General features: G+C 37.1%; 1 protein-coding gene across 5 annotated transcripts in view; it reads right to left on the reverse strand.

The window, feature by feature from the left end:
- Positions 1-25496, reverse strand: part of LOC115215044 (medium-chain acyl-CoA ligase ACSF2, mitochondrial-like) — a 35840-nt gene extending 10344 nt beyond the window's left edge. The window contains exons 1-3 of one of the 5 annotated variants that reach the window (XM_036505372.1): positions 25368-25496; positions 9144-9340; positions 1987-2570 (exon numbers count right to left, since the gene is read on the reverse strand). In XM_036505372.1, the coding sequence (XP_036361265.1) occupies positions 1987-2570; positions 9144-9289 (730 nt within the window). In that variant the 5' untranslated portion in view covers positions 9290-9340; positions 25368-25496. Of the gene's footprint in view, positions 1-496; positions 2571-3388; positions 4887-6516; positions 8316-9143; positions 9341-25367 lie in introns of those variants that run through there. The other 4 variants (XM_029784179.2, XM_029784181.2, XM_029784178.2 and 1 more) reach the window with 4 other exon arrangements.
- Between the last annotated feature and the right edge of the window lie 451 nt (positions 25497-25947).

The following is a 25947-nucleotide window of genomic DNA, read 5'->3' on the forward strand; positions in this document are numbered from 1 at the left end:
ATAGTTTCATAATATAGTATATTGTATATACTTAATATTTCTGCATTTCCTTGAGAGGACTCAGAGCATCTTTGTTGATAATTGACTGATCTAGCAAGCAAAACTAACCAGAAATTGATGTAGATATCCTCAATCTGGAGTCTGCCCCAATGTATGCACAATAACGGACTCTGCTACAGACATCTAAGATGCCAGATGGTGATACCTGTTTCAGGATTAAATCTACGGTCAAGTAGAGTGTTTCGAGATACAAAATAAGAACGCAAAAATATATTTACAGAAGAAATCCTGCAAGATATGTGAGCCAACATTTTCCCAGTTCTACAAATCTACCACCAGGGACTGAAACCTTTTACTAATCTTGGAAGGATGATAATCAACTCAATCGGATTTGAATTCAGAAACAGAAAGTAGCAACAAATACCACGAGATATTGCTTCCGTGACAGTAAGTAATACATAGTTCAAACGTACAGAAAACAAAAGACAAAGACAGATGACGGAACAACAAACAGGTGTATTACTTTAATGCATGGAAAGATTGGATAAGTCTTTGACATTACGGGCCTATGTTCATATATATATATATATGTATGTATGTATGTATGTATGTACGTATGTATGTATGTATGTATGTATGTATGTATGTATGTATGTATGTATGTATGTGTGTACCTAGGTATGTATGTGAGTATCTCGGTATGTATGTATATATGTATGTGTATATGTATGTCTATATATCTATGTATGTATGAATGTATATATGTATGTAAGCATACACACATATAAATCTATATTTAACGAAGCATGTCGCCTTTATTCAGAAGGAAAGCGTAGCACGTTAACATCTTCTGATTGATGGATGCAATATCTTCTGGGTCAATGTTAGGAAACTCAACTGCGTCATCGTCACTTATTTCTGCCATCAATTTAGCAGCAGATAAAGCATTAGCTGGTCTGTGTGTATTGGACACATCAATGGCAAACTTCAAATCAGGACACGCTTCGCAACATACTTTTCCATTATCGTTTATTTGTGCCATGTTAAACATGGAAAACTATAATACACGTTTGTTAATCTTGGTAAATTAATTTAATTATTACTACATGTTTTTTATTTTCTTAAGGGCCAAACTTGCTATAGTCTTTCTGTCAAACTTGCCACTGGCCAAAAGTGGAAATGAAGGAAAATATAAAATATAATCAGGGTGCATCGAAACACAATCAAAGTTATCTGGATCCGGCATTGTTTCCGTGCAAAACTTTTTCAATTCTTCTTCTTTGAACTCGTGATTTGGCAGAAGGGTAACGCACGCGCATACACGTTCTCCAACGGCCTGGTCAGGGATTGGTACAACAACCACAGCATCTACACTCGGATGACGTCCGATGTAATCTTCAATAAGTTTAATAGATAGCTTTACTGTACACTTCTTAATAAGATCTGTGCTTCTTCCAACCATTATGAGATGACCATCTTCAGTTAAGTAACAAATATCTGATGTTGGATACCAACCATTTTCTAAACATGAAGTACCATCCAGATATGTTTTTGCTATATATTTGCTTCGAAAATACAAATAGCCTGTCTTTCCAGTATCCACAACTCTCTTCTCCTCGTCAACAATTTTGATTTCTGTTCCTGCAGCTGGTCGCCCGAGCATTCCTTGTCGATGTTCTGAAATGTTTTCTAGAGTAAACACTTTGTAAGATACGAAAATAGATTCAGTACTTCCATAGCCAACTAAGAAGGAATCTGCAACCTTCAAGGCATGTTCTATTGTTTCTCGGGTAATCATGTCTCCACCTGATATTAGCATATTGAGACGGAAATCGCGGTCGCTAAGTCGCTTCACATCTTGGGGTGCAACTCCAACCATGTTACATTCTTCACTCTGCCATATCTTTATAACAAAATCGAGGTTCTTCGGATCATTCAACATTTCTACGTCTCCACTAACATGCAATGATCCTCTGGTTACCACATTCGAAGGATATCCTCCAATATATCCCATTGGCCGACCACTAAACATGATAAGACGAGAACTCTCATTAAAATCTGAATCAGGTAAGTTTACATATCCAAAATGGCTGTGACAGATACCTTTGGGCACACCAGTGCTTCCTGAAGTCTGATTAATGGATGCAATATCTTCTGGGTCAATGTAAGGAAACTCAACCTCGTCATCGTCACTTATTTCTGCCATCAATTTAGCAGCAGATAAAGCATTGGCTGGTCTGTGTGTATTGGACACATCAATGGCAAACTTCAAATCTGGACACACTTCGCAAGATACTTTTCCATTATCGCTTATTTGTGCAATGGATAAGAAACTGTCCCAAATAGATTTGGATCCAAATACAACAGCACTACATCCTTTTGTAATAGATTTCATATCTGCTAATCCAAACATTAATCTCATAGAATATGCTCCAGTCATCATGATTCCAATATCGTAACTCATCCATTCTACACAGTTAGGAACACAAAATGCAATCTTGTCTCCTTTTTCAATGCCTAGTTTCATCAAAGCCTTTGCGAACTTCACAGCTCCATCGTACATCTCTTTCCTGTAAAGAAAAGTAGTATATTTAACATATATGCTCCTAAGTACATAGTTGCATAATATAGCAGATTATATATACTTAATATTTCTGCATTTCCTTGAGAGGACTCAGAGAATTTTGTTGATAATTGACTGATCTAGCAAGCAAAACTGCCCAGAAATTGGTGTAGATATCCTCAATCCGGAGAGTGACCCAATGTATGCACAAGAGCGGACTCTGCTACAGAGACCTAAGATGCCAGATGGTGATACCTGTTTCAGGATTAAATCTACGGTCAAGTAGAGTGTTTCGTGATACAAAATCGGAACGCAAAAATATATTTACAGAAACAAATCCTGCAAGATATGTGAGCCAACATTTTCCCAGTTCTACAAATCTACCACGAGGGACTGAAACTTTTTACTAATCTTGGAAGGATGATAATCAACTCAATCGAATTTGAATTCAGAAACAGAAAGTAGCAACAAATACCACGAGACATTGCTTCCGTGACAGTAAGCAATACACAGTTCAAACTTACAAAAAACAAAAGACAAAGACAGGTGACGGAACAACGAACAGGTGTATTACTTTAATGCACGGAAAGATTGGATAAGTCTTTGACATTACGGGCCTATATTCATATTTATATATATATATATATGTATGTATCTATGTATGTATGTATGTATGTGTGTATATATCTATGTATGTATGAATGTATATATGTATTTAAGCAGACACACATATAAATGTATATATTTAACGATGCATGTCGCCTTTATTTAGAAGGAAACCATACCACGTTAACATGTTAAACATGGAAAACTAAAACACGTCTGTTAATCTTGGTAATTTATATTTACTTATTACTACATTTTTTATATCTTCTTAAGGGCCAAACATTTTATAGTCTTTCTGTCAAACTTGCCACTGGCCAAAAGTGGAAATGAAGGAAAATATAAAATATAATCAGGGTTCATCGATACACAATCAAAGTTATCTGGATTCGGCATTGTTTCCGTACAAAACTTTTTCAGTTCTTCTTCATTGAACTCGTGATTTGGCCGAACGGTAACGCACGCGCATACACGTTCTCCAACTGCCTGGTCAGGGATTGGTACAACAACCACAGCATCTACACTCGGATGACGTCCGATGTAATCTTCAATAAGTTTAATTGATAACTTTACTGTACACTTCTTAATAAAATCTGTGCTTCTTCCAACCATTATGAGATCACCATCTTCAGTTAAATAACAAATATCTAATGTTGGATACCAACCATTTTCTAAACACGAAGTACCATCCAGATATGTTTTTGCTATATGTTTACTTCGAAAATACAAATAGCCTGTCTTTCCAATATCCACGACCCTCTTCTCCTCGTCAACAATTTTGATTTCCGTTCCTGCAATTGGTCGCCCGAGCATTCCTTGTTGATGTTCTGAAATGTTTTCTAGAGTAAACACTTTGAAAGATACCAAAATAGATTCAGTACTTCCATAGGCAACACAGAATGAATCTGCAACCTTCAAGGCATGTTCTATTGTTTCTCGGGTAATCATGTCTCCACCTGACGTTATCATATTGACACGGAAATCGCGGTCGCTAAGTCGCTTCACATCTTGTGGTGCAACATTAACCATGTTACATTCTTCACTCTGCCATATCTTTATAACAAAATCGAGGTTCTTCGGATCATTCAACATTTCTACGTCTCCACTGACATGCAATGATCCTCTGGTTAACACATACAAAGGATATCCTACAATATATCCCATTGGCCGACCACTAAACCTGATAAGACGAGAAATCTCATTAAAATCTGAATCAGGTAAGTTTAAGCATTCATAATGGCTGTGACAGATACTTTTGGGCACACCAGTGCTTCCTGAAGTCTGATTAATGGATGCGATATCTTCTGGGTCAATGTAAGGAAACTCAACTTCGTCATCGTCACTTATTTCTGCCATCAATTTAGCAGCAGATAAAGCATTGGCTGGTCTGTGTGTATTGGACACATCAATGGCAAACTTCAAATCTGGACACGCTTCGCAAGATACTTTTCCATTATCGCTTATTTGTGCAATAGATAAGAAACTGTCCCAAATAGATTTGGATCCAAATACAACAGCACTACATCCTTTTATAATAGATTTCATATCTGCTAATCCAAACATTAATCTCATAGAATATGCTCCAGTCATCATGATTCCAATATCGTAGCTCATCCATTCCACACAGTTAGGAACACAAAATGCAATCTTGTCTCCTTTTTCGATGCCTAGTTTCATCAAAGCCTTTGCGAACTTCACAGCTCCATCGTACATCTCTTTCCTGTAAAGTAAAGTGACATATTTAACATATATGCTCCTAAATCCATAGTTTCATAATATAGTAGATTATATATATTTAACATTTTTGCATTTCCTTGAGAGGACTCAGAGAATTTTGTTGATAATTGACTGATCTAGCAAGCAAAACTGCCCAGAAATTGGTGTAGATATCCTCAATCTGGAGTCTGCCTCAATGTATGAACAATAACGGACTCTGCTACAGACATCTAAGATGCCAGATAGTGATACCATTTGGAGGATTAAATCTACGGCCAAGTAGAGTGTTTCGAGATACAAAATCGGAACGCAAAAACATATTTACAGAACAAATCCTGTAAGATATGTGAGCCAACATTTTCCCAGTTCTACAAATCTACCACGAGGGACTGAAACTTTTTACTAATCTTGGAAGGATGACAATCAACTCAATCCGATTTAAATTCAGAAACAGAAAGTAGCAGCAAATACCACGAGGCATTGTTTCCGATGCTTCAACTTCTCTACCAGTAAGCCTCCTTTATAAACAATGTACATCGATTTCCATTTCTAATAGACCATAAGTACGCCAAACATTTAAGATGAGCGTGACTCGAGTATGAATGTTTATGCTTCTACACACAAGAAAATATATTGGCATACAAACACAGGTACAATGAACGTTGCACGTCACCTGCTCTGTCATGCGTTGCCTGATCAATAAGTATCAAGTCTTGCTATAGTAACGAAGCTGAAGAACGCAGAATAAAGCTACTTAGCACAGAATGACCTTGAACTCTGCTGCGCATGTGCACTAAGTTTTAACATACTAGCTTAGTTCCTGTTTACAACAGTTCCTGGAAGGAAAGTGTGTAGTGTGTGATCGTCGCTCTGACCATGATAGAGAAAGTTGAGCAGAGAATCTGCATCAAGTTTTGCCAAAAGCTTGGTGAGACCTGCTCAAAGGCCTACGCAAAGTTTTCAAAAAAGTTTTCATCGTTCTCGACACAGTCAAAGAGATCTTATTCAACTGAAACCCGAGTGTCTTTTTGGTCTGCTGAAAACAGTTTTCGCACAATCTTGGGAGATACGCGTATCATACCCAAATCGTCGGTGATAACGGACTAAACTGAACCGTAACTAATCTACACAGCGCCCCATAACTCATGGATGGTGATTCGATGATTTTCCCTCAAAGCTTCACGCACATTTGCGATATTTTTCTCAGTTCTGCTGGTCTCCCAGAACGTTCATCAATATCGACATTTTTTCGGCCATATTGGAAACGTCTGGAACACTTGTACACTCGTGTGCGGCACATACACCCCTCTCCATATACCTTTTGCAAATTTTGTAGATCTTGAGCGGGTTTCGCCATAACAGCTTCATCCGACATGGTCAATGCGAATATCACACGTTACACACCTAAGATCCATGGTGGTAGAGTTGGAAAATGTAGAAACTCCCAATGGTAATCCATTTGGGTTGATGGTTAGGTGGATGAGGATAGATACCTAAGGTTCGAGGAAAAGGTAAGAGAGAGATGACGGCCCATAAGTGGTGGAAGTTCAGTCAGGTAGGATCAAACTGTGATAAGCAGGTGAAAGTATGTAATACATAGTTCAAATGTACAAAACACAAAAGACAAAGACAGGTGACGGTACAACGAACAGGTGTATTAGTTTAATGAACGGAAAGATTGGATAAGTCTTTGACATTACGGGCCTATATTCATATATATATATATGTGTGTATGTATGTATGTATGTATGTATGTATGTATGAACGTATGTATGTATGTATGTGTGTGTGTGTGTATATATATCTATGTATGTATGAATGTATATATGTATGTAAGCATACACATATAAATGTATATATTTAACGAAGCATGTCGCTTTTATTTAGAAGGAAACCTTAGCACGTTAACATGTTAAACATGGAAATCTAAAACACGTTTGTTAATCTTGGTAATTTTTACTTATTACTACATTTTTTTATTTTCTTAAGGGCCAAACTTGCTATAGTCTTTCTGTCAAACTTGCCACTGGGCAAAAATGGAAATGAAGGAAAATATAAAATATAATCAGGGTGCATCGATACACAATCAAAGTCATCTGGATGCGGCATTGTTTCCGTACAAAACTTTTTCAATTCTTCTTCATTGAACTCGTGATTTGGCCGAAGGGTAACGCACGCGCATACACGTTCTCCAACGGCCTGGTCAGGGATTGGTACAACAACCACAGCATCTACACTCGGATGACGTCCGATGTAATCTTCAATAAGTTTAATAGATAATTTTACAGTACACTTCTTAATAAAATCAGTGCTTCTTCCAACCATTATGAGGTCACCATCTTCAGTTAAGTAACAAACATCTGATGTTGGATACCAACCATTTTCTAAGCATGAGGTTCCGTCCAGATGTGTTTTTGCTATCCATTTACTTCGAAAATACAAATAGCCTGTCTTTCCAATATCTACAACCCTCTTCTCCTCGTCAACAATTTTGATTTCTGTTCCTGCAACTGGTCGCCCGAGCAATCCTTGTTGATGTTCTGAAATGTTTTCTGGAGTATAAACTTTGTACGATACCGTGAAAGATTCAGTACTTCCATAAACAACTATGAAATAACCTGTAAGCTTCAAAGCATTTTCTATTGTATCCCGGGTAACCATGTCTCCACTTGACATTAACATAGGGACACTGAAATCGCGGTCGCTAAGTCGCTTCACATCTTGTGGTGCAACACCAACCATGTTACATTCTTCACTCTGCCATATCTTTATAACAAAATCGAGGTTCTTCGGATCATTCAACATTTCTACGTCTCCACTAACATGCAATGTTCCTCTAGTTACCGCAGTCAAAGGATATCCTCCAATATATCCCATTGGCCGACCGCTAAATGTGATAAAACGGAAACTCTCATTAAAATCTGAATCAGGTAAGTTTAAGCATTCGAAATGGCTGTGACAGATACCTTTGGGCACACCAGTGCTTCCTGAAGTCTGATTGATGGATGCAATATCTTCCGGGTCAATGTAAGGAAACTCAACCTCGTCATCGTCACTTATTTCTGCCATCAATTTAGCAGCAGATAAAGCATTGGCTGGTCTGTGTGTATTGGACACATCAATGGCAAACTTCAAATCTGGACACGCTTCGCAAGATACTTTTCCATTATCGCTTATTTGTGCAATGGATAAGAAATTGTCCCAAATAGATTTGGATCCAAATACAACAGCACTACATCCTTTTATAATAGATTTCAGATCTGCTAATCCAAACATTAATCTCATAGAATATGCTCCCGTCATCATGATTCCAATATCGTAGCTCATCCATTCTACACAGTTAGGAACACACAATGCAATCTTGTCTCTTTTTTTAATGCCTAGTTTCATCAAAGCCTTTGCGAACTTCACAGCTCCATCGTACATCTCTTTCCTGTAAAGTAAAGTGACATATTTAACATATATGCTCCTAAATCCATAGTTTCATAATATAGTAGATTATATATATTTAATATTTCTGCATTTCCTTGAGAGGACTCATAGAATTTTGTTGATAATTGACTGAACTAGCAAGTAAAACTGCCCAGAAATTGATGTAGATATCCTCAATCTGGAGTCTGCCCCAATGTATGAGTGTTTCGAGATACAAAATCGGAACGCAAAAACATATTTACAGAACAAATCCTGCAAGATATGTGAGCCAACATTTTCCCAGTTCTACAAATCTACCACCAGGGACTGAAACTTTTTATTAATCTTGGAAGGATGACAATCAACTCAATCCGATTTAAATGCAGAAATAGAAAGTAGCAACAAATACCACGTGGCATTGTTTCCGATTCTTCAAATACTCTACTAGTAAGCCTCCTGTATAAACAATGTATATCGATTTCCGTTTCTGATAGACCATAAGTTAAGTACGCCAAACATTTAAGATGGGTGACAGAGGAAAATACGTCACTCGTGTATGAATGTTTGTGCTTCTACACAAAAGAAAATATATTGGCATACAAACACAAGTACAATGAACGTCGCACGTCACCTGCTCTGTCATGCGTTGCCTGATCAATAAGTATCAAGTCTTGCCATAGAAACGAAGCTGAAGAACGCAGAGTAAAGTTACTTAGCACAGAACTTTGCTGTGCATGTGCACTATCCTCTGTATGCTTTACCTTTATTACTATGGCAACAATTTGTATACTTACTAATCAGACTTCGTATTTTGGGTTCAAATATTTCATTCACTTTTGCATATACTTACATGGTTATTTGGTGCCTTTTGAATTCTGCATCATAGCAAACAATTGTTACTCTGTCTGGATATTTTTCAGCTCTCTTACGCAATCTTTCAGGAATCGTCTCATACGAAACTTGCGAATCCTCTTTTGTATGAAGGTAACTCGACATTTTGAAAAACCACAAACTTCACGTTTCTTATTTCTATCAACTGGTGTTGTTCTATAACCAGACATGAAAAAAAAAAAAGAAAACAGGAACTATTAATACGAACCATTTTAAACAACCATAAAATTTATGATTTTATTAATTTCTAAACAATCAGAGACAAATCATAAATTTAAGCGTCAGTAAGAGAACATTTGACTTTCCTCATTATGGTTATATCATCGTAATAAGAATGCAAAATACATTTCTTATTACATAGGAGTAAAAACTAAAATGTTGACTTAAACAAATAGAAACTTCTTCTTTTAATTAAATGCCAACAGAAGCAGTACCTACAGAGCACCTTCACGTACATTACAATGTCAGATCAGAACAACCGCCTAAATACACAATTGAAATATTATATTAATGTTTTATATCCAAAGTAGAAGATCGCATATTTTGGCGAATGGGAAGCACTGGAAAGCATCGAAATTGGCTCCTTCCTTTTTTTTTTGTATGAATCTAATATTTATTTTTTCGGAAACAAGGTGAAATGTTAATTCATTTCCAGCAGGATTTGTCCTGAATTTTATTTTTGCATGTATATCGTGAAATATCGTGTAGAGAAAATACCAAAGAGTACCATCCGCATGAAGCATACCATAGCTGAAGAAGCCGGGGTCTATGGTACTTAATGTATTGGATAAAAATATCCTCAGAGTGGCTGTGTGGTTATTTGCCAACCACATGGTTCCGGGTTCAGTCCTACTGTGTGGCACCCTGGTCAAGTGTCTTCTACTATAGCCTCGGGCAGACCAAAGCCTTGTGAGTGGATTTGGTAGAGAGAAACTGAAAGAAGCCCTTCGAATATATATATATAATATATATATATATATATATATATATATATATATATATATATATATATATATATATATATATATATATGTATATATATATATGCGTGTGTATATGTATATGATTGTGCGTTTTCGTTGCGTCTTGCAACCTTTTCAATAGTTTTGACTCAAGACTATTGAAAAGGTTGCAAGACGCAACGAAAATTTTAGGAAAATAAAAATAAGAAAAAAGTGGAGTGTGTTAAATAATAAGGCACAAAAAGAAAATGACTCTCCCCATACACAACAGAATATGCTTCAACACACGAACTCATATAAAGAATCTTGCAAACCAAATCCAAAAACGAAAAAATATATTCTAGTTATACTAAAATAATAAAATATGATTATAAATTGTATCTAAAACTTATGACTAAATTGTAGCTAATTTTATTTCCGGCTTCTAGTTTTTTTTTTATCACTTGCCTTACACGATAAATATATAAAATAGCAAACATATTTTAAGAACTCTTAAATGTTAGTAAGAATTATCTCCCCTACACCGGAGCTCTCAAGGTTGGATTATACGTTGTTCCCTTGGAAGCCATGATTAATTCGTGGCGAGGAAATTACCAAAAAGATAAGTTAACATTCTTTTTTCCTATTTTTATTATTTTTCATTCCTCATTTTTGTTCCTTATTTAGTAATGAAAAATTATTTCGACAATTTCTAGTTGTATAATTTTGATTGTCATGTCTTTATATTTGATGTAAATAGTAAAATAGTTCTATATAATCCAGACCTGAAGATTAGCAGTATAGTCGGATTGATATGGTATTGAATTTCGAGACCTTCTATGAGAGGAATACCGATAGACATTGTCATGAAACGCGCGTAGTCTATATAATTTAATATAGGATTCAGAATAAGAATTGTAGATGTTAATTTTCATAAAATTTTATCTTATATATCTCTATCATAGATAATGTCGTTCAATGTGGATTGAGTTGCTTGAAGGTGGTTCTGTCTCTTAAACCTATCTATCTATCTATCTATCTATCTATCTATCTATCTATCTATCTATCTATCTATCTATCTATATATATATATATATATATATATAATATATATATATATATATATATGTATATATATACTAATCTACCAAGTATCTGTGGAGGGGAGGAGTCATTTTTGAAAGAATAACACAATGATAAAAATAGAAGTAAATACATCAATAATACATAAACAAATGCTATATATGCTTCGACAATAGAAGGAAAGAAAAGATTAATAGAGTTGGATAAAATCGCATTCCGATTTGTTCTTAGAACTATGACGTCTTCACAATATAAAAGTACGTATTTGGACGTTTCTCTGCTATTAAGTTGTAAGGATATAATTTGAACAGATAAAGCATTTGTGTCATTCAGATATGTTGTAAATATAGTATATATGATAAATTATGTGTGAGTAATATATATATATAATATATATATATATATATATATATATATATATATAGAGAGAGAGAGAGAGAGAGAGAGAGAGAGGAGAGAGAGAGAGAGAGAGAGACGGACAGACAGACAGACAGACAAACAAAGATAGAGAGGGAGGGTAAGAGGAGAAGATGTAATAATACTAGCAATGTTCGTATATAGGCGCAGGAGTGCCTGTGTGGTAAGTAGCTTGCTAACCAACCACATGGTTCCGGGTTCAGTCCCACTGCGTGGCATCTTGGGCAAGTGTCTTCTGCTATAGCCCCGGGCTGACCAATGCCTTGTGAGTGGATTTGGTAGACGGAAACTGAAAAGAAGCCTGTCGTATATATATATATGTATGTGTGTGTTTGTGTGTCTGTATTTGGCCCCCCTAGCATTGCTTGACAACCGATGCTTGTGTGTTTACGTCCCCGTCACTCAGCGGTTCGGCAAAAGAGACCGATAGAATAAGTACTGGGCTTACAAAGAATAATTCCCGGGGTCGATTTGCTCGACTAAAGGCGGTGCTCCAGCATGGCCGCAGTCAAAATGACTGAAACAAGTAAAAGAGTAAAAAGAGTAAATATTGTTCCTCCCTAAAATTTCAAACCTAGTGCCTTTAGCAGAAAGGATCATTATTATTATTATTATTATTATTATTATTATTATTATTATTATTCAGTAGTCTTATGTTTATATCGTGCTTTCACTTCACTACCGAGCGCAGCTCTGTGTGCCTTGGGTATGTGCTGTATTTTGTTGTAATGCTCTTATTGTTACTGTACTGAAAGTGTTTTACGTAGGATGTGTGCGGTGCCTAGTAGTGACATTTTCTGTATGTTATATATACTTATTAGTCCTTGTGTTTTTGTTATGTATTTGTCTGAATATTTTTTTCATAGCTAATGCACCTACTATGATAGGAATTGTTTCTCTTTTTAGACTCCACATTCAAGTTGCCTCTATTTTGAAAGTTTTTCCATTTCTTTTAGATAAAGGTTGTCATCTGTTAGTATTGGAGCATCGATTAGATACCATTTTTTTCTTAGTCATCTCTGACAACTATATCCGGCATATTGGCCTTAATTTCTCTATCTGTGTGTTTTGGCATATTCCATAGTATGGTTATTTTCTCATTTTCTGTGACCTTTTCTGGCATGTGCCTATACCATCTTTTTTCTGTTGTTATTCCATAGTGTTGGCATAGCTTCCAGTGTATGTAGATCCCAACTCTGTCTTGTCTATGAACATATTCCTTCTTAGCTAGGACGGGGCAACCAGAGACAATATGGTTTATTGTTTCTTGTCCATCTCCACGTATTCTGCAGTTACTTGTTATGTTTCATTTCATTATATGGTTTTGGTAATTTCTGGTGGGGAGGCTTTGGTCTTGTGCTGCAATTAAAAATCCTTCAGACTCTGCTTTGAGTCCTGAGCTTCTCAACCATTGTTGGGATTTTGCTCTGTCTGATTGTTTTGCGTTTTGCTTCATCCAGTATTTGCCATGAGGTATTTTTCTTGCCATCGTTTTATCCTGATACGTTGCTGTTCCAGTTTCCGTTCAGATTTCAGTTGTTTTACAGCTTTTTTTTGTTTCTTTTTTTTCTTCATAGCTGTTAGGTACTATGACTTCTTTTTTGTATTCGTCAGTTTCCTTTAAAGCCTGAAAACTGGGAGTTTTTTCGTGTTTTGTGGCTATTTGTATTAGGTTTCCTCGCTTCTGAAGTAGGTATTTTTGTAGTCCTATGGTGGTTATTTTGTAATAGTTTTCTAGCTGTATAATGCCGCTACTACCTTCCATACTTTGGGTGGCGCATCCCAAATCCTGTCATTATATTTCTTGTCTTCCTTTCTATTTTGGTTAGTTCCTTTACAGTCCAGTTAAGGAAATTGTAGCTCTAACTGGGACGGCTAGAGTGTTGATAGCTATTATCTTGTTTTTCGCATTGAGCTGTGTTTTCAGTGTCAATCTAACTCATCTATAGTATTCTTTTTTTTATTTTCTCTTTTATTTGTGCGTGTTGTATCTAGTTCATTGATTCCTGAGTATTTGTATGTCTGGCTTTGGTCTAATTCTCTTATTTCATTTGTTTCATTTAGTGTGATGTTGCTAGTCTTAACTAGTTTTCCTCTTTTCAAAGTTGCTTTTGCACATTTTTCTAAGCCAAATTTCATGTTTATTTCTTTAGTAAATCCACGAACTATCTGTAGTAATGTTTCTAGCTGTTTATCATTTGTAGCGTACAGTTTTGAACCATATAAGAGGTGGCTGACTGTTTTGCCGTAACAGTTGTATCCACATCCAATTCTGATTAACATATAAGATAAAGGTGTCAGTGCCTAGCAGAAAAGGAGTGGTGAGAGTGTGTTTTCCGGGAATATTCTTCTTCTAATGGGGATAGCCTTGGTTTTTAAAAGTCACTCTTTCGTCTGCATCTGTAACACTGTCTGCCATTTATTCGTGGAATGTTTTATATATTTTATGATTATTGGTGCTAACATGTTCGTGGTTAATATTTCTAAGATCTATGTGTGGAGAATACTATCATTAGCCCTTCAGTAATCGATCAAGGCCATAGTTAGACCCACCTTCTCCTTCTTCTTCGTATTATTATTATCATTATTATTATCATTATTATTATTCAGTAGTTTTATTTTTATAGCGTGCTTTCACTTCACTACCGAGCACAGCTCTGTGTGCCTTGTGCATGTGCTGTGATTTGTTGTGATGCTCTGATGGTTACTGTATTGAAAGTTTTTTGCGTAGGATGTGTGCAGTGCGTGCCCAGTAGTGCAATTTTCGCATGTTATATGTATGTGTAAGTCCTGATGTTTTTATTATGTATTTGTCTGAATATTTTTTATCATACCTAATGTTCCTACTAAGATAGGAATTGTTTCTGTTTTTAGATTCCACATTCGAGTTGCCTCTATTTCTAGATCTTTGTATTTTAAAAGTTTCTCCACTTCTTTTAGAGACACGTTGTCATCTGTTGGTACTGATACATCAATTAGAAAGCATTTTTTCCTTCATGATCTCTGACAACTATATCTGGCCTGTTGGCCTTAATTTCTCTATCTGTGTGTATTGGCATATCCCAGAGTATGGTTGCTTTCTCGTTTTCTGTGACCTTTTCTGGTGTGTGCCTATACCATCTTTTTTCTGTTATTATTATTATTATTATTATTATTATTATTATTATTATTATTATTATTATTGGCGGTGGACGCCTTTTCTTAAGTTATGTAAGTCTCAGTTTCAATAGTTGTTAACAACAACTATAACAACAACAACAGCAATTCACCAAACATCAATGACTGCAAACCCTCTTTCGCAAATGTAGTAAAACAAAAAGAACTGTTCTAACTCTCCCTAGAAGACAAGCAGCGTAGGTTAGAGCAGGTGGCACGTTATAGAAAGTTTGAGAGGAGGAAGGCATTAAAAGAACTCTCAGAAGACTTCACAAACGATGTGTTAAGAAGAACCGTATGCCACATGTTCAGCTCTGAGAGAAGCCGTTGCCTGGAGACGGCATCAAATGTTCTGGTGAAAAGGGTCCTTTAAAATATGTGGAAGGACATTTAGTATATATCCTAGTCAAGACGGACGCACACGATCTGCATCACTTGGGTTGAAGTACAGCCCGAATAAAAATTCAAAATATCCTACCAGGATACGACATTTGGAGCCTTGTATCTTGAATGATGCGCCACTTGATGTCCAAGGAGCGGAGTAGATATTTTCTGGAGCCAACTTGGAAACACTCCTACATATAAAACCAGAGGTCTGGAAAAATCGCAGATGCTATCTCCCTGAATTGGGAGGAGCTGGATATGGTTGTGGAAGGCGGAAAAAACAGATGCCTTGTATATGAGGCCAACAACCACCTCAAGGATTTCTTCCCCCACAAACACAAGAGAACGAGAGGAAAGAGAGAACCCCTACTACTGCCAAAACATCACTGCAACAAGTGGTAAAAAGCACAACAGCAACAGTAACAAGAGCAAATTGAAATAAAGAAAAGTAACAATAAGACACACCAACACCAATAATAACATCAGTGGCAGCACCGATATTTGCAATGGTAAGAACATCCGCAACAGGGCTACAAGCAGCAGCAACATGAAAAGCAGCCACAGCAGCAACGACACTTTCAGCAGCTAAAGCCACCACCTAAGGGAAATCCCAATCAAACACACACACGCACAATCTCTCTCTCTCTCCCTCTCCCTCTTTCTCTCTCCCTCTCCCTCTTTCTCTCTCCCTCTTTGTCTTCCTCTCTCTCTCTCTTCATCTCTCCATCCAACATGCACAAAAACAGACACTCATACACACGAAAGCATACCACTGTCCCCGTCCAAATCGGTGCTTTCCGATTCAGCAACCTCATCTTGCAATGAATAAAGAAATCAAAATAAAAATTATAAAGGAATAAATAAAAACATATACAAATTACTCCAGTGTAAACGATAAAACCACTCCACAAGTATTACCGATCCAACAACAACGTTGTTCAGGGGATAATAGTGACGTGTGGTATATGCTAGTCACCATAAATTAGGTGACGTCGGTCGGTATAAGGGGAGGGTACGAAGTAGACGTTCTTAGTCGTGTCTTTTCTGGTCCAGCAACTATACTACTATACCGAAGTGGACGTTGTAATAATTCGGTACTTTAAGGAATACAACATTAGTGACATAGGTTACAACAGTGGTGACGAGGAATTAACAAACTCACAAGGACTTACGAAACTCACAAACGTTTTTTGTGCGAATTTTACGGGGAAAAAATCGTAAAATTATGGAAAATTTTTGGACCGGTTTGCTCGAGTTACAAAAACTGCAACAACAGCAGCAGCTACAGCTACTAGAACAATAGTAGAAGCAATTATTAATATGTGATGGTGTACCGATGTATGCACAGGGAGTAGTGATACCTGAAACACTACAAAAGAAAATGTGGAGTGAATTTTATGTTGGATATCCTGGCATTTCGAGGATGAAAACTTTAATGCGTAGCTGTGTGTACTGGCCAAAAAGGATAGAGAAATCGAAAATTTAGCGAAAGGGTGTAGAGGATGTACTCTAGCGACAAAATTACCTACGATAAAAATTGAACCTTGGCCAAAAGTAGAGGTTCCGTGGTCGAGACAACACGTTGATTTCGCTGGTTCATACTACTTAGTGGTAGTTGATAGTTTCTCTAAATGGACAGAAATTTGTAAGTGTAAAGAACCAACCTCCTCAACTGCGACAATCTTTTTTACATGAGCTGTTTGCAAGATTTGGTATCCCAGACGCGATAGTGTTTGACAATGGAACACAATTGGTGTCTTTTGAATTTAAAAAGTTTTGTAAAATGTTCGCGGTTGAACATATAACTACTGCGCTATAACGGACAAGCAGAATGCTTTGTCGATACGTTTAAGACAGCCCTAAGAAAGTCGAATAAGGAAGTCACGGATGAGGTAACTCTACAACAATTTGGTACCGTGCGATACCAGATCCAAATACACCAGCAGGCATGTTACCATCGGAGCTGATGTTTGAGAGGAAAGTAAAAATCAGTCTTCGATAAATTGCTACCGGGCAAGAGAAGAAAAATTGCAAGGGAAAATACAGCAAGATTTTAAAAAATTTGTGAAAAGGTATTTGTGAGGACATATAAGAGCGGGAAGATGGCGTGGTTACGAAGCGCATAGTAAAAATGCTATACTTGGTAAAAAGTAGAAAAGGCGTATACATGAGACACATGAACCACCTGAAAATAAGATTAGTTGACAGCGAACCCAAGAGACCGGAAGAACTATTGGAATGGTTATATGACACTTTTCAAGTACCGACGCCATTACAGGCGATTGAACCCAGGCGAACATGCGTAAGAAAAAATTTGTGGACGTCCTCGATGTGGATGCTAAACGGAAAAAAATATTAAATGTGTAACTAAGAAAAAAAACTCAAAGAAGGGAGGTGGAGTGATATAAAAATTACTGTTATTAAAAGAAATAAAATTATACTTCCTAAGAAAAAAAAACTTAAAATGAGAGATGTAGCGATATTAGTATTAATGGTACACCCCTCCCACGTGACGAGAGGTATATTCTAGTCGCTATAAATAAGGTGGCATCGGTCAATATAAGGAGAGAGTAGGAAGTAGACGTTCTTAGATAGTCGTGTCTTTAATGGCCTAACAACAATACTGTTATATCGAAGTAGCCGTTATAACAACGACATTTTAAGGATTACAACAAACACATCCTCACCACTCACAACCACCACCACCATCCACAAACAACATCCATTATCACCATCTACCCTCCTACATAACACCATCCACCATCACCACCATCCGTCGCCACCATCTCCACTAGCAGCAACAAATACAAAGTACACAACTGCACTCAAACATACAGAAGAAGATAATAGCCAGACTTTGTGCTAGTCGGGGAAAACAATTAAAATCTAATGGCAGGAAGGAGGGGACATAGAAAGAGGAGGAAAAACTTTAACCCAAATCAAGATCTCAGTCCCTTATGACCTCCGAATGGTTAGGCTCACTTAAAAACTTATAAGATAATGAAAGAAAGGTTCTCCTTATGAGGCAGGGTCTGCCTAGGTCAAAGCTACCACTAGGCTTTTGAAAGACTTTCCCGTGGAACCCCCAAGCAAGCATGGAAGCAGACGCTCCTGTTTGCTTTGCAATATAAACGCTAGGTAGGTGACCCTTTTTCTTTCTCTTTCGCTCCTACCATCCCGATATCTCTGAGAGAAAGGTGTGTCGATGTACGTGGTCTGGGGTGGGCTTGCAAGCAGGGTCGCCTATTCTACGACCTCGGATCACTGGTCTTGGATGTGGTAAAGACCAAGATTCCGGCAACCAGTTTTGACAACTTTGTGATCTACGCATCCCCTGGAATGGAGAGAGGAGAGGTGTTGTTGTTCCGGAAAGGACTGGATATCAAGGTAAGGCTGATCTTCCTAGACTCGGACGGTAGGGTGGTGATTCTGGACGTTGGCAGCAGCAAAAGGAGTAAAGTTGTTGCTACTGAGAAAGGGCCCGTACAAGAGGGACCATATCGATAATTTTAGGCCCATAATTCTGATAAACGTAGATTACAGATTTTTGACTAAGGTGTTAGCCAAGAGGTTATTGTTGATATACTGGTCGCTTATGAGTAAACATGCGCTTTCCCAAACAGATCTATCCATTCCGGGCTACATCAGGTAGGCCCCGCCTATGCGAAGTAAAGAATCTGGCATGAATGGAGTCTTGATTGATTTGGATCAAAATTGCAGGTTTCCAACACAGCGATAGGTTTCGGTCCTATTTTCAGAGGTTAGATCGCGGCAATATATGGCGACGTCTACACGGAGGTCAAAGATGATGACCAACGATTGTAATCACTTATTAACGCGTGTTTCGGTCCGTCAAGCATGCCCACTCCCCCCCCCCCCTCTGTACTAGCTGGCTCTCGAGTGACTGCTACGGAAGCTGGGTGTTTCGATGCGCATCACACGTGATCTAGGATGCAGAAGATTGTGTCAATTTATGTGAAGGACGTCACCGTAATAGTTCCGGATGTCTCCGAAATTCAGGTGATCAGCACTATCCTAAGGTAGTACGAAGCAGTGACAGGAACAAAGATTAATCAGAAGTCGGCGGTACCTAGAGACGCAGGTCCATGCCGCCCAATAGCGTCGTAAGACGCTGGACGGAAGCAACAGTTAAATTGCTCGGGGTCTGGTTTGATCCGAACCTCCAGGTTTACAAGAAACGTACGATCGGGGTGGCTTGTCTCATCCAGAAGTGGGCCAAGTGGAAGCTTTTCGTGAAAGGTGGGGTGGAAGTGGAAAATGCATATATCGCTTTTGTCATCCACCGCTGCATGACCGTCGATCCTTGTTCTGCTTCATTGCTGATCAAGTTGCTCACAGCCCTCTCTCAGTCGAGCAATGCGTCTGACAAAATGCTCCAATTTTACGTTCTGAGTTCGAATTCCGCCGAGTTCAGCTTTGCTTTTCATCCTTTCTGAGTCAATGAATTAAGTACCAGTTGCGCACTGGTGTCGTTGCCTTACCATTCCTCTCAAACTGTCATCCCTTATGCTTATAGTGGATGGAAGCACTCCGTCGGTTACGACGACGAGGGTTCCGGTTGATCCGAATCAACGGAACAGCCTGTTCGTGAAATTAACGTGTAAGTGGCTGAGCATTCCACAGACACGTGTACCCTTAACGTAGTTCTCGGGGATATTCAGCGTGACACAAAGGGCCACAGCCGGTCCTTTGAAATACAGGTACAACAGAAACAGGAAGTAAGAGTGAGAGAAAGTTGTGGTGAAAGAGTACAGCAGGGATCACCACCATCCCTGCCGGAGCCTCATGGAGCTTTAGGTGTTTTCGCTCAATAAACATTCACAACGCCCGGTCTGGGAATCGAAACCGCGATCCTACGACCGCAAGTCCGCTGCCCTAACCACTTGGCCATTGCGCCTCCACATGCTTATAGTACAAAGGACTACTACCACCACTACTACTATTACTGCTGCTACTACTACTAATGCTGATTTGGTAGCAGTGACGACCATCTGCACAAGTACTTTTTCCTTTTCTTTATCAGTGCTGTATTCAACCCCCAAGCCCTGTACATTTTCCTTCCTTCTCCGAACGTCGGCCGTTTAGAATTCCCTTCTTGCGTATGTTTTTCCAAAAGCCGTCCTCTTCCTGCTGTTTATACAGTGCATTGCCAGCTTCTTCCTCAAAATCCATGGATAAGCTCCTTCTTCTAGATCAACTAAAATCGAAAGCTAAGTAAAAAATATTTTAATGTTTATAAATAAAAGGGTTAAACTGCGTACGTGTGGAAAACTTCAAATTGCTTGTTTGTTTTTTAGTTAATTAATTTGTCTATTTCTTTGTTTTGTTTTCAGGGAGAAAAATGCCGTTAACATGTAACAGCTAAAAAAGTAAATTTTGAAAGCCTATACTTAAAAGGAACTAGAGAAGCTCATAAGATTTATAGATCGTAAAATTTATTCTCGGTAAAAAGAAGTTGTTGGTTTTACGAAGTTGAAAGAAAGCGTTCACGTCAGACTTTGTTAAGTAATTTTCCTTTGTCATATCTTCGCTTGAGTGTCAAAAATACCAAACCAGAATGTTGTATTATACAAAATCAGATTAATGACCACACCCAAAAATTTATGCATTTACCTAATATTGACATGTGTGCTTAAAGGTTTTCCTTGCATATCTAAACATCTCAAGGTTTATTCTAGTCTATTATTAATAGTGGGGAAGATAACACCAGAGAACCGAGAAGTAGCGCAGGGGACGCAACTACCACAACCTCTATCTCGACAGGCTCGGGCCGAGAAATCGCTAGATACCCTAGACAGTAGCCAGAATATAAATGATAGCAGACCGATAGAATATATCTAATACGAGCACCACTAACATAGATAATGATAAAAGGGATTACATATTTGTAATTATGGAAAACTAAAATCTGTCCCTTGGATTCACAAAGTTTGAGGAAGAACTTAAGGATCTTTTCGGTTTGAACGGCAGTTTTTAACATAATTTCTAGGTAACTAAAAGATTTTAAACTTCGTATACTGGTAGAATGTGTTTATAAAACATCTTTTTCTCTTGGCTTTATTGAGAAAATTCTATAGTTTGTAAGATATTTGTTGGGTTTTTTTTTCTTCAATTTCTGAAATTTCAACCAATCGGTGACGTCTATTGAGGTAAAAAAAAAACCAACATTCTGTGCCGTATGAATATGTCCCTCGTTTAAGAAACAGATTGGGTTTATTTACATTTGTGAAGAAAAAAAGATACCCTGCCTCCCACCCCGATACTAGGGTCATAATTATGGGTGACAATTTCATATGACACCGCTAGAAAAAACTGCCGTTCAAACTGAAAAGATCCGAACTTAATATATCGATGTAAGATTAAATCGGGGGGAAATTCTTACATCTCTATTGGTAGTGGGATCTCGACAGCTTTAAATCGAGACTGGCAAACACGTAAGTTGTTTAAGGATAGAAATAAGATGAACAGGACAAGCTTAAGCAAGTTCATCTGGTAGCTTAAGACAAACGCGAGTTAGAATGGGATAAAATTAGTACAGGTACACTATACAGAACAGGGGAAAAGTTATGTGGTTTGTGCATAGAAGAAATGCACCAGATTTTTACATCGAAATACCAGGCTAGAACAGGCCTTGAGATGTTTATTCATGCATGGAAAAATCTTTAAGCATTTTCATACTGGTATCAAGTGAACTGATATCCTATACACAAGAGGGAAAGGCGGAATGGAGGTATAAGTCGGGACATTATCTGGCCTAAATTTCAACAAAATAGCATGATAATCACTAGCTTGTAATATTTTCCTTTCTCCCAACTCTCTCTCTCTCTCTCTCTCTCTCTCTCTCTCTCTCTCTCTCTCTCTCTCTCTCTCTCTCTCTCTCTCTCTCTCTCTCTCTCTCTCTCTCTCTCTCTCTCTCTTATAAATCATAGCAGCATATATACGTATGGAAACTTATTAATGACAAAAAAACTCAACTAGAAAGTGCACAACCACTAAATATATGGACAGAACTCCGTCGACGTAACTGTTAAACATTAGTTCAATTCAATCTCCTTTCACACTGGGAAAAAAAGCCTGTTAAAACACGCAAATATACATTGACCTAATTCAACATACATTCAACTCCAAATTTCTTCACTGCACGGCTGTTAAATTGAGGTCACCCTAAAAATAAAATTTATAGCCACATGAGATTTCAACCACCTATCACTTTCTTTGGTATCTTAAACTAACCACAAATAAAGAAATTAACTCAGTTCGCTTCGAGCCACGTTTGTTGAAGACCCTAAATGAAGGTGCACAGAAGAATTTGCTGAGTTGTATGTGCAACTGCACATACTGTGTGGCAGTAGAAAAACGTGTCGGTCATTGTAACCAAATAATTATGCTGTATGACCAACTATAAAATTAAAAGAAAAATCTGATGATGTGCCAGTCTCCGTATTCTTTATAATTGCTTGAAATCTACATTCCGGATGGTATTCATAATCCAGAAAAGCAAACCCGGAGTTACTCGTCAGATGAATTACAGCGAAGTTGCTAATACCAAGGGACTATTGACACTTAGTATTACTTGATGAAGTTATCAGTAACCTGAAATATATCTGAAAGCTACCACGGTACCCGCCCGCGTAATTTTATCCTTATACATTCCACTCACATTGTGTGTGTGTGTGTGTGTGTGTGTGTGTGTGTGTGTGTGTGTGTGTGTGAGAGAGAGAGAGAGAGAGAGAGAGAGAGAGGGAGAGCACTTGTCTGTGTGTGAATGTGTGTATGTATACATATTTGCTTTATTATGTTATTGGTTAAAGTCATCAGGCTGCAGCGGTGCTGAACGACCACCTTCATGATTTTAATCGTTCTTGGTGCTGCTACGAATAGTTATTGCCAGCTGATGCTCCTTATCGTATATGGCATTGCAAAGTCTATGGTCTCATGCTGTTTGTTTATTTTCTCCTCTGTGTTCATTTCTGGTTTCCTTGCTTCAGTAGTATGTTCGGTCTTTATGGAAAAGTCCCAAGAGATTCTATTGTTCTTCCTTTTCTCTTTGAATCTTCCTACTATGTCAGTAAATTTTAGGGCATCTCTAGCTGCCATTGGTATTCTTTCTTTACTTCGCACAACATAATTTTTCAACCCTAATATCGCGGTATTAACCTTGTCTTCTACGTGTAGTAATCCTGTCTCCTTCCTTTTCTTTTTTTTTTTTTTTGGTAGGTAGAGTCTATCGGTATAATTTTTAGGGTGGTGTATGTTGTGCATTGTGAGCAGTATTGTAGTTCTTCTATCCAAGTTCTCTAGCTCGGCTTTTATCCATTTCAGAAAGGGAGCAAAGAATCTCAATACTAGCAAGCCCGTGTATTTATTACTTTAATTATATTTCCTCTATTTAATTTTGTTTCGATCATCTTCCTATCTCCCCTCTTGTACTCTTTAGAAGTATAATTAATCTGCTACGAGGCCAATTAATAACATCCAGTTTGATGGTAAACATACAACAGGTCTATAATTGCTGATTTCCTCTTCTTTTTTTTTTTTGTTTTGTCCTTCTGTATCAGCACTATCCTTCCTTTTATCATCCTTGTTCTCATTCCATTTTCTATGCAGTAAAAATAGTTGTATATGATTGTTAACACGCGGAAGATTTTTTAGCCAGAATCAACTGAACTCAATCTGGTCAGGGGACTTCACAGTTTGGTATTTTCTTTATCATCTATTTCACTTTTTTGTTTGTAATTGTTATGTTATTGTTTCTCTTTCAAATTCGCGCAACCAGTCTTCGGTTATATTATGTTAGACTTTCTTTGCTCCAGATTTCTACTCAGAACCTTCTTTCTGTTTCAGTATATCCTCTTCTTCAGATGCTCTTCTTCCTTGTTCCGTTGTTTATATAATTTTAGAATTTTCTTTCGTTGTTCCTGAAGAGTCTATTTTACTGAAAATTATTTGTTCTTTGTTGGTATTTGTATTGCTTCGTTTTTTACCTGACACTATTATCGTTGTTGTTATTTCATATACGCACAACATATTAGACTCTCGAAAAAGAAAGATTCATAACATAGGTTTAACCTTAGATGCCAAAAACTCTCCTAAGTATTCTAGCTGTCCCTAATAACACTGTTTTCTGTTAATATTTAGCAGAAGTGACAGGGTGACTCAAGGTCCGAGAATCTCCTTCGTTGGCACTTATATATATATATATATTTAATATATATATAATATATATATATATATATATATATATATATATATATATATATATATATATATATATATATATATATAATATTATATTAAATTAGAGATAAAACCACTATTAGGCAAATCAAACAATGAAAAACTTAAGCCAATACATAAAATTAATTAATTTATATTATATATATATATATACCGGAGTAAGCACATAAATGTGAAACAAGGTGGAAAAAAGAGTACTCAAATACCAGAAGTAGAGTAATATGCTTTATTTAAAAGCAGCAGAAATATAACAAAAGCTGTTACTCACGAGTTTCACGTTCCCGTTCATCGGACGGTTTTAACAAAACTGTCCGACGAATGGGAATGTGAAACTCTGGGTAACAGCTTTTGTTATATTTCTGCTGCTTTTAAATAAAGTATGTATATATATATACATACATACATACATACATACATACATACATACATACATACATACATACATACATACATACATACATACATACATACATACATACATACATACATACATACATAACGAACCTCTGCACAGCTTTCCCCCTTCCGAATTCCCCTCACGCGATAGCAATCAAGTGGAAACTGTTATAAATAGCATGTTTTGTAAGCAATAGGATCAAAGTTGTTTGCCGGAACGAATCCCTTTTCAGGAAGTTTTGCACATTCCTTTAACATCCTCGCCACTGCTAAATATACAGTGAACCTGTGAAGATGTAAATTTGCGGCGGTGGTATAACAGAAACAATCGGAAGTTGATTATATCTTCTCTTCTTCCGGTGACGATAAAATAAATATCAATTAAGTGCTGCTTTCAAGTAAGTTGATGAAGTTGTGTCTTAAATACTTGTCAATCAACTACATACACATACACGCGCACTTAGACCACACCTCTGCAAAATTCACTTAAAAATTTTTTTTGCGTCGTAAAAGCTATGAGAAAATAATATTGAAAGAAACCAACTTACCCGTTTAGTTGTCCACAATGTAATGACAAACAATCTTACAGTTGAGCTAATATATACGTATTCAATGGTTAAAAAAATAATAATAACCTTGGATTCGAAGTCACGTGACCTACAATTGACATTATTTCACGCTAAAGTTTGGTGATAACGTTTCAGTATATATTATATCATTTCTTCTTCTTCTTCTTCTTCTTCTTCTTCTTCTTCTTCTTCTTCTTCTTCTATTTCTCATTATTATTATTATTATTACTGGTATTTTTTGTCATGCTCTTCCCCTCCTTTTCCTCCTTCTTCTTCTTCTTTTTCTTCGCCTTCTTCGACTGCTACTACACTACTACTTTTGATTTTCTTCCTTTTTCTTCTTTTAATCCCTCTTCCTCTTCTTTTTCTTCTTCTTCGACTGCTACTACTACTACTACTACTACTACTACTACTACTACTACTACTACTATTGTTAATACTAATACTACTAACACTTCTAACACTACTACTTTTACTATTCTTCTTTTCTTCTTTTCTTCTCTTTTCCGTCTTCGGAGAAAATGCGGTATTTTATCCAGTCCTTTGTGTTTTGAGTTCA

This window comes from Octopus sinensis, linkage group LG8 (assembly GCF_006345805.1).
Source record: "Octopus sinensis linkage group LG8, ASM634580v1, whole genome shotgun sequence".
NCBI lineage: Eukaryota > Metazoa > Mollusca > Cephalopoda > Octopoda > Octopodidae > Octopus > Octopus sinensis.